The sequence below is a fragment of the Elephas maximus genome, chromosome 11 (assembly GCF_024166365.1).
Source record: "Elephas maximus indicus isolate mEleMax1 chromosome 11, mEleMax1 primary haplotype, whole genome shotgun sequence".
Taxonomy (NCBI): Eukaryota; Metazoa; Chordata; class Mammalia; order Proboscidea; family Elephantidae; genus Elephas; species Elephas maximus.
Genome location: NC_064829.1, coordinates 109916858 through 109929831, shown reverse-complemented (window position 1 = coordinate 109929831; position 12974 = coordinate 109916858). Strand labels below are relative to the sequence as shown.

The 12974-nt window shown below is 50.3% G+C and overlaps 1 protein-coding gene across 2 annotated transcripts in view; it reads left to right on the top strand.

Annotated features, from left to right (window-relative positions):
• The window catches only part of AXL (AXL receptor tyrosine kinase), a 33539-nt gene extending 20926 nt beyond the window's left edge, over nt 1–12613 (top strand). Inside the window, exons 12-19 of one of the 2 annotated variants that reach the window (XM_049900919.1) lie at nt 71–166; nt 350–427; nt 2143–2235; nt 2637–2758; nt 3585–3694; nt 8013–8172; nt 8913–9049; nt 10671–12613. In XM_049900919.1, coding sequence (XP_049756876.1) covers nt 71–166; nt 350–427; nt 2143–2235; nt 2637–2758; nt 3585–3694; nt 8013–8172; nt 8913–9049; nt 10671–11022 — 1148 coding nt within the window. In that variant the 3' untranslated portion in view covers nt 11023–12613. The remainder of the gene's footprint in view (nt 1–70; nt 167–349; nt 428–2142; nt 2236–2636; nt 2759–3584; nt 3695–8012; nt 8173–8912; nt 9050–10670) is intronic. The other variant, XM_049900918.1, reaches the window with a different exon arrangement.
• The last annotated feature ends 361 nt before the right edge of the window (nt 12614–12974 follow it).

The window sequence follows — 12974 nt, the reverse complement described above, 5'->3', positions numbered from 1 at the left end:
CCCTACTGGTGAGTGCCATCTGAATATCAGTCCTACTTCATGGCTCTGTCCACTGCCACCCTCCATGCAGTGAACAGCCTGGGCATCAGCGAAGAGCTGAAGGAGAAACTGCGGGATGTGATGGTAGACCGGCATAAGGTGGCCCTGGGGAAGACCCTGGGAGAAGGTGAGTCCCTCCAGCCCTGCTCCTTCCCAGCACACACACATCCTCCTGAACCCTGAGGTCCTTCACTTCTCCTCTACCACAGGAAATACAGTCCCCAGGGATACATTTGTCTCTCTCCACCACCCAACCCAAACACAAGAAATGTAGTCCACAGGGATGCAATGTCTCTCTCACCCTCCATAGGAGAGTTTGGAGCTGTGATGGAGGGCCAACTCAACCAGGACGACTCTGTCCTCAAGGTGGCTGTGAAGACGATGAAGAGTGAGTCTGTGCACGCATGCACACACGTGGGACCCCCACTCCTTAACCCCAGTCCTCTTCCCTATGCCCCTAAGGATGCAGGAAAGCAGAAATGTTAATGGCAAATTAGTCCTAGCATAGAACCCCAGCGATTCCAGACAGGTCACAGAGCCCATGCCAGGTATTTCAGTAGAAGGAATTTAACCTAGGAAGCTTACCAGAAAGGTGTAGGAACAGCTGTGGGAAGTGATGCAACCTAGAGGTTAGCAACAGCAGGAAGTCACTTCCACTCCTAGGTCTAAAGGGCAGAGGGAGGAGGTGGTTTTACCTGAGCACATGGGCCAGGGATGCCTGGTGGGATTTGAGACCACAGAGTTAGGAGTTACTCTGTGGGAGCTAGAAGCACAGGTGAGACACAGCCACTGCCAAGGCAATACCCGAAGTAGAAAAAGAAAGTGTGAAATACCCTGGTTTCTCCCTTCCTTCTGTCCTCCTGCCTGCCAATTGCCCATCGGTGCCTATAGTTGGCAAACTCCAACAGGAACCCAGTAGGAAAAGGAGCCTGGGAAATGTAATTTTCAGGGGTGGGCCCTCTATGATACATAGCAGAGCAGGGAAAGGCCCAGAATGAGGTATACCTGGCCTCATCACTTACCGGCTGTGTGATCTTAGATAAGTGACTTTCCCTCTCTGAGCCTCCTTTTCATCTTTAGAAAAGGGGATCATAATGGTCCAACTTTCTAGGGCTGTTGTGAGGCAAAGCACTTAATGCTGGAGATGGCATATGGTACATGCTATTAATGTGGGCTACAACTATATTATATCATCAGAGAGGGCAGAAGGCAGTTCAAGGTCACACAGCACAGGAAGTCCAGAGCTAGGTCCTGCCCCATACAGGGAAGAAGCAGGTAGGGCCAAGCTGGGATTAGAGGTGAGGGAGAAATGATCCCTTCTGAATCTTAGGGGTTAAAATCTTTGGCTATGGAGTCATCATCCATCCATCCATTCATTCATTATTGAGAACTTTCTATTACCAGGTAGTGTTCTCCACCTGGGTTTGAATCCCAGCTGTGCGATCTTGGGCAGGTCACTTTGCCTGTGTGAGCCACAGTGTCCCGATCTGTAATTTAAAAAAAACCCACTGCCGTCAAGTCCATTCCGGCTCATAGCGACCCTATAGGACAGGGTAGAACTGCCTCATAGGGTTTCCAAGGCTGTAAATCTTTACAGAAGCAGACTGCCACATCTGTCCCCCTCAGAGCAGCTGGTGGGTTCGTACCACCAACCTTTTGGTTAGCAGCCAAGTGCTTTAACCACTGCACCACTAGGGCCCCTCTGATCTGTAAAAGGGGATAAAAATTATCCCATGGATCCTCAAGGTTGTTGGGAAGGCAATGAGGAGCAACCTAGCGAGGTGATTAGCACAGGGACCGTGGAAGCCAGATGGGCTGGATTTGAATTCTACCTTCCCAAGCTGTATGTGCCCTAAGGCAGGTTCCTTAACCTTTCTGTGCCTTGGTTTCCTCAACTTTGAAATGGGAATGATCGTAGAAGCAGCTCAGAGAATGAAATAAGTTAATACATGTAAAGTGCTGCACACAGCACCTGGTATTTACTAGGCCCTCAGTCATGTTTGATGAAGATGAGATGATGATGATGATGAAGGAGAGGAGGAGGAGGAGGGTGGATTCCTCTCCCTCATCCTCTCCTTCTTACCTACCCTCCTCTGCCCCCAGTTGCCATCTGCACGAGGTCAGAGCTGGAGGATTTCCTGAGTGAAGCTGTCTGCATGAAGGAGTTCGACCACCCCAACGTCATGAGGCTCATCGGTGAGGGAGGGGCAGATTTAGGGGGGTCTCCTGGGCTTATGGAGGCAAGACCAGAGGGGATACCCCTCCCTCCAGCACTAGGAACACCAAGCTTCCAGGTTCCCCGCCCTCTCTCCCCAGGATCAGCAAGCTCCTCCCTCCTTCTCTACTCACTCCCAGCCTGGAATGTGACCTCTGACCCTTCCCAGAAATAGCCGAGGTCCCCAGGAGGGCTCCAGAAACATCCCTGGGAACTGTGCTGGAAATGACTTCTCTGAAGTTCTGTCCTTGCCATTTCCCCTTCCCCAATTTGGAGGCCAGATTTTAGAGGGAGGGGGAGAGGGAGCTGGGATCTGGCTGGGCGGGGGGCTTGGCTTCCCCTTCTGCCTCACAGGAGTGATGGGGCCACCTGGGGGGCTCAGGTGTCTGTTTCCAGGGCTCTGAACGAGAGGGCTTCCCGGCACCTGTGGTCATCTTGCCCTTCATGAAACATGGAGACCTCCATAGTTTCCTCCTCTATTCGCGACTCGGGGACCAGCCAGTGGTGAGGGGCATTTCCCAGCCCAGGCATCATCCAGCGCCCCAAGTATTCGCTGAACTCCTACTCAGACACTTGTCACAAAGAGCTTGCTCTCATGAAACCTACCTTCCAGCAGGGCCCAGGCAACTAACCAATAAATATGCAAGATAATTTTAAGTGCTAGGGAAGAAGACAAAGCATGATAGAGTCTGATGGCAGGAGGCCAGGCAGATAGTTTGGGTGGACAGAGAAGACCTCACTGAGGAGGTGGCCTTGAAGACAGGGCCAGCCGAGGGTGGGGGATGGAAGGGGAGATCTGGGCAAGAAGCAATCCTGGCAGAGGAAACAGCATGAGCAAAGCTTTGAGGTCTGAACAAGCATGGCTTTTTTGAAGAGCAGAAAGGAGTCATACCGGCTGGTATGACTGAGGTAGATGCCAAGGGCAAGAACCCTAGGAGATCAAGTCAGAGAGGGAGGCGGGAAACAATTATATAGTGACAGACAGTTAAGCACTCAGCAGCTAACCAAAAGGTTGACAGTTCAAGTCCACCTAGAGGCACCTTGGAAGAAAGTCCTGGCAATGTGCGTGTGAAAAATCAGCCACTGAAAACCCAATGGAGCACAGTTCTGTTCTGACACACTTGGGGTCTCCATGAGTCGGAATCGACTCCACGGCAAACGGTTAGGTTTGTTTTTGTTTTCAAGGCCGCAGAAAGAGTTGTATTTAATTCTCAGTGCTATGAGAAGCCATTCCAGGGCAGAGCTAGGCACACAGGAAGGGAAGGAGGGAGAGGGGAGGGATCATCTCAGGGACCATGTTGACCTCTGCTCCCCCTGCCCCGACCCCCAGTTCCTGCCCACTCAGATGCTGGTGAAGTTTATGGCAGACATTGCCAGCGGCATGGAGTATCTGAGCACCAAAAGATTCATACACCGGGACCTGGCTGCCAGGAACTGCATGTGAGTGTCAGCCTGCCAGGGACCCCTCCTCTTGGGGAGCTCCCTCTCTCCTTCCTGGAATGGGAAGACCAGAACTCAGGACTGGGGAAGCCTGTCAGTATGGGAGTCAGGGAAGGCTTCGTGGAGGAGATGGGCTCCAAAGTGAACCTGTGAAGTCTTTCAATGTTGCCTTAGTTTCCTAGTGCTGTGGTAACAGAAATAACCGCAAGTGGGTGGCTTTCACAAACAGAAATTTTCTCAAAGTTTAGGAGGCTAGAAGTCCAAATTCAGGGCACCGGCTCTAGGGGAAGGCTCTCTCTCTGTCGGCTCTGGGGAAGATACTTGTTTCTTTCAGCTTCTGTTTCTTGATTCCTTGGCCATCTATCTTTCCCTGTTCGCCCTGGCGGTGCAGTGGTTAAAGGGCTCGACTGCTAACTGAAAGGCTAGCAGTTCGAACCCACCAGCTGCTCCATGGGAGAAAGATGGGCCAGTCTGCTTCTGAAAAGATTACAGCCTTGGAGACTCTATGGGACAGTTCTACTCTGTCATATAGGGTCGCTATGAGTTGGAATCGACTCAGCGGCAACAGGTCTCTGTGTGTAGGCTGCTCTTTATATCACTCAGAAGCGATTAGGTTTAGTACACCCTTTACACTGTTATGGACTCATGAACACAACAAAGAACCCTATTCCCACATGGAATTACATCCACAGGTATAAACTTGTTCCCGTCAAGTTGATTCTGAGTCATAGAGACCCCACAGGACAGAGCAGAACTGCCCCATAGGGTTTCCAAGGCTCTTAATCTCTACAGAAGCAGACTGCCACATCTCTCTCCCCAGGAGCCGCTGGTGGGTTCGAACCACCGACCTTTCAGTTGGTAGCCAAGCACTTTAGCCACTGCACAGCCAGGGCTCCTCATTTCCCCTCTGTGAGGCTTTTTTATTCTCTAATGTTTCTTTAATCTTTTTTTACTTTTTGCATTTTTATTGTGATGAAATACATGTAACAAGAGTTCAACAGTTACATAATATTAGCTATGTTCACCATGTTGCGCAAGGATCCCCACTTTCTGTTTCCAAACCTTTTCATCACCCCTGAAAACTCTGTGCCTCTTAAGCAAAACCCTCCCACTCACCCCAGGTCACTGCTAGTGAACTTCAGTTTCTATGCATTTGCCTATTCTGGGTATTTCACGTAAGCAGGATCATACAACACTGTCCTTTTGTCTTCAAGATTCATCCATGTGGTCGCGTATATCCCCAAAACATCTTTTACAGCTAATTTTTCCCCTGAATTGGGATCTAATCAAGGTTCCCACTTAGCATTTGGTTGGTAGGCCTCTTTAAACCAAAAGCCCAAACCCATTGCCGTCCAGTTGGTTCCAACCCTGTAGGACAGGGTAGAACTGCCCCATAGGATTTCCAAGGAGCGGCTAGTAGATTTGAACTGCTGACCTTTTGGTTAAGCGGGCAAGCTCGTAACCACTGTACCACCAGGGCTCCTAGGTCTCTTTACTCTCTCTTAATCTAGAATAGGCTCCACCACCTTCTTTTTGTATATTGATGGCATATTCTTTTGAAGACGCCGGGCCAGTTTTCTTGCAGAGTATCCTGTATTCAGGAGCCTCGGTGGCACAGTGGTTAAAGTACTCGGTTGCTAACCAAAAGGTCGGCGTTTCGAACCCACCAGTCATTCCCCAGGACAAAGATGTGGCAGTCTGCTTCCGTAAAGATTACAGCCTTGGAAACCCTATGGGGCAGTTCCGCTCTGTCCTAGAGGGTCGCTATGAGTTGGAATTGACTCAGCAGCAATGGTTTGGTTCTGGGTATCCCATATTCAAGATGTGTCCGTTTCGTTGTGATGCCATTTGCCTTGGTCCTCTGTCCCCTGTATTCTGGTAAGCTGAGAAGCAGGTCTAAAAGCTTGAACAGACTCATTCAAAATGGAAATTCCTTTATTTCTGTAACTCGGGCTGATCCCTGCCAAGCCGCCAATCTGACAGTGATACTGAGGACCCATGTAGACAATCAACCCTTATGTATCTGTAGAGCTTTCGTTAAATTGTTAAAACGTTGAGATACTTCCTGACCAGTTGGCACGGCCAGTACCCCAAGCCTCTCACCTGCTCCATTGCCACCACTCTAGATGCCTAGGCATTTCCCCTGGAACCTTGGGCCCTCCCTGGCGGTTACCAGAACCTGTTGCCGTGGAGTCAAATTCCAACTCAAGGTAACCCCAGGTATGTCAGAGTAGAGCTGTGCTCCATAGGGTTTTCAATGGCTGATTTTCGGAAGTAGATTGCCAGGCCTTTCTTCTCAGGTGCCTCTGGGTGGACCCAAACCTCCAACCTTTTGGTTAGCAGCTGAGTATGTTAACTGCGGCGTCACCCAGGGACTCCAGTTAAAGGATGACTCCTGGCATATCAAAGGCCTCCACCTCTATTCTGATTGATCCTTGCCTTAGCCTGTTACCCCAGCTAGGGGTCATCAATTCTCAGAAAAACAGACACCCTGCAAGTCAGATTCAAATATCAGGGCATCTCCTATTTCTATAAGGCACAAAAACAAGCCAAGGTAACCCAAGCCGTTAGAAGTGAAGACGGTGGTAGTTCTTAGAGGGTGGTTACGGAAGGGAGCCTTAGAAGGCTTCTGGTAATGTATTTCTTTCTTTTTGATACTTAAAAAAAAAAATGAGGTATATTTAATATACACCAAAGTACACAACCACAACTTGTCTGTCTGTAGTACTGTGGTGGCTCGCATGTTGGTGTGATGCTGAAAGCTATGCCACCGGTATTTTCAAGTACCAGCAGGGTCGCCGGCCATCCTTCCTAGTCCGTCTTAGTGTGGAAGCTCCGCTGGAACCTGTTCATCATCATAGCAACCCACAGACCTCCACTGGCAGGCAGGTGATGGCTGCGCAAGAGGTGCATTGGCCAAGAACCAAACTCAGGTCTCCCGTATGGAAGGCAAGAATCCTGGCACTGAACTACCCCCTCGGATATCATATAAACGCAGTCATTCAGCTTGTACTCTTTTGTGTCTGGCTTCTTTCCCTCAGCATGGTGGGGTTTTTTTTTTGTTGTTGTTGTTTTTTCCATTAACCTCAGTTCTTTATTTTCATGCACAGTGGATCACACCATCATGATCCATTGTGCTTTAGATGAAGGTTTACAGAGCAAATTAATTTCTCATTTAACAATGAATACACGTATTGTTCTGTGACATTGGTTGCCAACCCCATGATATGTGAACACTTTCCCCTTCTTGACCTTGGGCTCCCGCTTACCTTCCTGTCCCCTCCTGCCTTCTCGTCCTTGCCCCTGGGCTGGTGTGCCTATTTAGTTTCATGTTGGTTTATGGGCCTGTCTAATGTTTGGCTGAAGGGTGAACCTCAGGAGTGACTTCAGTACTGAGTTAAAAGGGTGCCCGGGGGCCATATTCTCAGAGTTTCTTCAGCCTCTGTCAGACCAATAAGTCTGGTCTTTTTTCTGTGAGTTAGACTTTTGTTCTATGTTTTTCTCCAGCTCTGTCTGGAATCCTCTATTGTGATCCCTGTCAGAGCAGTTGGTGGTGGTAGCCAGAGTACTGGACTCAGTCTGGTGGAGGCTGTGGTAGTTGAGGTCTAGTTGTCGCTCAGCATGGTGTTTTTGAGATTAGTCCATGTTGTTGTGGGTCTCGGTAATTTGTTCTTTTTCTTTGCTGTGTGGTGTTCCCCTGCATAGATGTCCTACAATGTTCTGGTTTCCTAACCTGGGTGCTGGTTACACCGATGGGTGTGCTTGGGGAGCTGTGCTCTGGGGAGCTGTACACTAATGATTTGTGCAGGTTTGTGTATGTATCATACATTGTTGTTGTTGTGTGCCGTTCTAGTCAATTCCGTCTGATAGTGACCCTATAGGACAGAGTAGAACTGCCCCAGAGGGTTTCCAAGGAGTGGCTGGTGGATTCGAACTGCCCACCTTTTGGTTAGCAGCTCTTAACCACTTCAGGACCAGGGCTCCAAGTATCTTGTATTTCAGGGAAATGACTTTTTAAAAACCAGAGAACCAACCCCAAGGAGCCTAGGAATCAAACCTTAGAATCTGGCAAAAGAGCCCAAGCTGGGAAGAACCCTAGGAGCCCTTGTCCCACCCTCATTTTATGGAAAGGGCACGAAGTAAAGCAGTCTCCTTCTCTCATCCTGGAGTGGGGCGAGGGTTGGGAAGGTAGACCCCCACCCGCAAGCAGGACAACCAGGGCTGGCGGTGGAGGAGGGTCTGAGAGCGAAGGCGGGCTTCCTGGTGGCGGTGGCCGCTACCGTAACCCTGCTCCTCCCTCCACTCCCTTTCCGGGCAGGCTGAACGAGAACATGTCCGTGTGTGTGGCGGACTTTGGGCTCTCCAAGAAGATCTACAACGGCGACTACTACCGCCAGGGACGCATCGCCAAGATGCCAGTCAAATGGATCGCCATTGAGAGCCTGGCCGACAGAGTCTACACCAGCAAGAGCGACGTGGTGCGTGTGCCTCCGCGGGGAGTGGGCGGGGACCTGGCCTGCTCGTCTCTCACCGCGCCTGCGCAGCCGTGGGTGCCCGCGCAGCCGTGGGTGCCCGCGCAGCCGTGGGTGCCCGCGCAGCCGTGGGTGCCCGCGCAGCCGTGGGTGCCCGCGCAGCCGTGGGTGCCCGCGCAGCCGTGGGTGCCCGCGCAGCCGTGGGTGCCCGCGCAGCCGTGGGTGCCCGCGCAGCCCTGGGTGCCCGCGCAGCCCTGGGTGCCCGCGCAGCCCTGGGTACGGGGGCTCACACGCAGGGATGGACTCTCCTGCGCGATGGACTGCCCACGTGGGCTACCCATGTCTGGGGGCGTGGTGGGCATCTGTGAGCGGGCCCATGTGCGTGGGACGTGGGTGTGGACAAGTTAGACTAGGAGATGCAGGGGTGAACAGGTGTGTCCTGCTGTGGGTCTGCACTCTTACAGAGTGTACAGCCAGGGTGTGGAGGGTACCACATGAGACCATGTGTCTGTAAGGTGTGCCCGTGTGTGCACGTGTGAGCACACCTATGTGTGCACGTGTGAGCACACCTATGTGTGCACATAAATTACCTGTACATGCGTGTACCTGTACCCAAGTGTTCTGAGGAATAACTGTGATGGTTGTGTACACATGCCCACATAAATGTGGGTGCACCTCTGAACCTGCATGTTGGGGGTCTCTTTGTGCAGGAGGGGCCCCCAATCCCCTCCACTCTGTACCCACAGTGGTCCTTTGGGGTGACGATGTGGGAGATTGCCACGCGGGGTCAAACCCCATACCCAGGCGTGGAGAACAGCGAGATTTACGACTACCTGCGCCAGGGAAACCGCCTGAAGCAGCCTGTGGACTGTCTGGATGGACTGTGAGGACTTTTCTGGCTCCCCGGCAATCCCAAAATTCGCTCCAAACTCCTGAGAACCCAACATGGCCCTAACTAGGACCCTCTAAAACCTGCACAAATCCTTCAGACTAGAGTAACCCACCTTCCCCCTCACCAGTGCTGCTAGCCAATGGGGTGCGAGTTAATAAAAGGTGCCCCCTCCTTCGCCTGCTTGTGTGGGAGGCAGGATTGGCCACCTCAGCCAGGTATCGTTGGGCATAACTGCACAGCCTCACGTGGCAGCCCTGCCTCTGATACTCCTACTGGCAGAGACTTCCGATTCATCCCAGACCCCTGAGCATCCCACGCCTCCCCCATTACAAAAAAAAAAAAAAAACACGCGGCCATCGAGTTGATTCAGACTCATAGCGACCCTATAGGACAGGGTAGAACTGCCCCATAGGGTTTCCAAGAAGCAGCTGGTGGATTCGAACTGCCAACCTTTTGGTTAGCAGCCAAGCTCTTAACCACTGCACCTGCTCCTAAACACCCAGGGCCCTTTGGAAACCCTTCAGTTCACTCTACTGACCCTCTCCAGATATCTCAGGCCTCCTCTGAGATATTCTCAGGATCCTTTAGAGCAATGCTCGTCAACTTTTGACATATTATGGCACGTGGAGGAGAGCATAACATTTACCCAGCACTGTGGGTTAAAGAGAGGACATTGCTTGGGGCAGGAGAATCACGCGTGTTTCAGCGTCCCCAGGTCCCTCTTGGGTACTCCAAAAGCCGAGGGGATCGAGAATAACAGCACTTACCAGAAGGCACTGTTTTAGGTGCTTTATGTGTGTTAACTCCTTGTGGTCCTCCCCATAGCCATATGAGGTAGGGAAAACCCAGCAACCAGTTGCTGATGAGTTGATTCTAATCCATGGCGACCCCTTATGTATCAGAGTAGACCTGTACTCCGTAGGGTTTTCAGTGGGTGATTTTTCAGAAGGAGATCACCAGGCCTTTCTTCTGAGGCACCTCTGGGTGGACTTGAACCACCAACCTTTCAGTTAGCAGCTTGGCGTCACCTAGGTAGGTAGACCAAAATGAAACCCTTTGCCATCAAGTCAATCCCAACCCATAGCAACCCTATAGGACAGAGTAGTATAGCCGCGGTGCTTTTTATGACCTAGTTTCAGAATTCACACACACCGCCACTTCTGCCTTATTCTATTGGTTAGAGGTATGTCATTAAGTCCTACCCACAGATGAGGGGAGGGGAATTAGGCTCCATCTTTTAAAGGGATGGGGTGTCAAAAATTTGCAGACATATTTTGAACCAACAAAGATTGCAGGTGACAGACCCAGGCTTTGATGCCAGTCTCTTCTGGGGAACCACACTGGGAAGCTCTCTAGCAAACCCCCAGTAGAACACCACCCCATACCCAGAGAAGTTTCCCAAGACCCTCCTAGCCCCTCAGTCTCCCAGGACCCCCTCAGAAACTCTTGAGGATTCTCAAATGCCCATAGCTGCCCTCAAACTGCTGAGGTTCTCTCTACCCCTCAAAATGCCTCCCAGTCTCCTGAGTGTCCTAAGATGCCCCCCAAACTCCTCAAATGCTCTCCTTCCAAGCCTCTGCTCAGCCTCCCACCCCTCACTTTGTTCCCCTAGGTATGCCCTGATGTCCCGTTGCTGGGAGTTAAACCCCCGGGACCGGCCGAGTTTTGCAGAACTGCGGGAGGACCTGGAGAACACGCTGAAGGCCCTGCCCCCTGCTCAGGAGCCAGATGAAATCCTCTACGTCAACATGGATGAGGGTGGGGGTCATCCTGAACTCCTTGGAGCTGCTGGAGGAGCTGACCCCCCAACCCAGCCTGATCCTAAGGATTCCTGCAGCTGTCTCACTGCAGTCGAGGTCCATCCAGCTGGACGCTATGTCCTCTGCCCTTCCACAGCCCCCGGTCCCACCCTGCCTGCCGACAGGGGCTCCCCAGCACTCCCAGGGCAGGAGGATGGAGCCTGAGACAACCTTCCACCCGAGACTCCCTCTCAGGACCCAAGCTAGGCACTGCCACTGGGGGACCCCCTCCCCCGACTTTCCCACCCCAGGCCTTTCCTCTGACTGCACCCTCTTCTCCGGCCCACTTCACCTCCATCCCAGACACATTCTTCTCCTCTGGGTTTTGGCATTCCCATTTGTAAAAGGAAGTCATTGGGCTGCAGCCCTTAAGGGTCCTCCCAGGTCTAACATTCCAAGATTCTGGATTCTAAGGTCCAAAGAGTCTAGATTCAAAGGTTCTAGATTTCAAAGATGCTACGAGTCTTTGGTTCTAAAGACCTGAAATTCCAGTCTCCAATTCTAAAGTTCTGAGGTTCTACACATGGAGATCGGAAGGCCTAATGTTCTAAGGCTCTGAGATTCTATGGCTATAGATTTTCTTGTTCTAAGATTCTTGATAAGACACCAAGATTTTAGGTTCTAAAGAGCTGAGACTCAAGTTCTAAGATCTAAGGCTGTGGTTTAGATTTTATTTTTCTAGGATTCTGAGTTCTTAGAGTATAAGATTCTAGATTCTATAATTCTAGACATGAAGGTTCTAAGGTCTAATATTCTAAGACTTGATGTTCTAATACTCTTAGAGTCTAGATCCTCTGGCTGTAAGACTCTAGACCATAAGTCTTCAAGATTTTCTACTGTCCATTTCTAATAGTCTAATGGTGGTCCATTCTAGGTTGTAAGGCTTTATGATCCTGGATTGTCTTGTTAAGAGATTCTGGAACCTAAGGGTCTAAGATTCTAAAATCTGCAATTCAGAAGTTTGAAGAGTCTAAACATGGAGGTTCTAAGATCTAATATTCGAAGATGTGATGTTCTAAGAACCTAGATTCTCTGTGTCTAAGGTTCTAGATCATATGCTTCAAGATTCTAGATTATTAAACTCAAAAGATTCTAATGTTGGTCTGTTCTATTCCAAGGTACTCTAGATTCTACTGTTCCAGAATTATGGATTCTAAGCATCTAAAGTTCTAAGAATCTCACAGTTGTAAGTTTCTAAGATTCTAGAATCCAAAGTTCTAATCATTTTTAATGTTGGATACCTCTAGGTTCTATGCTACATTCTGTCTTTCTAGGATTTTAGTTCTTAAGCATTCAAGAAGCCATATTTCTAGAATTTTAAGATTCTAGGCACGGTAGTTCTAAGACACGAATGTTCTAAATTTCTAAGATCCTATAAAGGTCCACAGGTCTAGACTATTAGTACAATTCCAAGGTTCTAATCTTAGTGTTCTTCTGTGTGCCTGTTCCCTCCTGAACCACCTTTGCTTCCTCCTCCCTACATGTGGGGGTGTGCCCCCCTCAAGCCTGTGCAATGCATTAGGGATACCTCCTTTCCCCCAGGGGACAATCTCTCCCCTTTTGGGCCATGCTGCCCCCCTGAGCCAGTCCCTCATCCCCTCTGTATAGAGTGTGGACTCTGGTGCCTCTGGGGCTCAGGTCACATAAATCTTTGTAACCACGCCTCTGTCTCCTCTTGTCTCCATTCAGCTGTGATGTGGCCCCTTTCCCTGTCAGGACAACTCAATTTCCCCATCAATAAAAAGAAGGGTCTGGTGGGGTCTCAGAGTCACTAAGAGGGTAGATATGAACGTACGTATAGACAAAAAGACAAACACAGAATCTCTGAAATCCCCAGCGAGGTACAGGCATATCGATACAGGGTCACACAGAGACCCCCATTGTAACCAAATCCATTGCTATCCAGTCGATTCCAATTCATAGCGACCCTACGGGACAGAGTAGAACTGCCCTGTAGGGTTTTCAAGGAGTGGGTGGTCAATTCCAACTGCCGGCCTTTATGGTTAGCGGCCAAGTTCTTAACCACTGCCCCACCAGGGCTCTGATCCAATGTACCAAAACAAATGAATTAATGGACATACTCAGGCACACCTGGTCACAAATACAGACACTGAAAT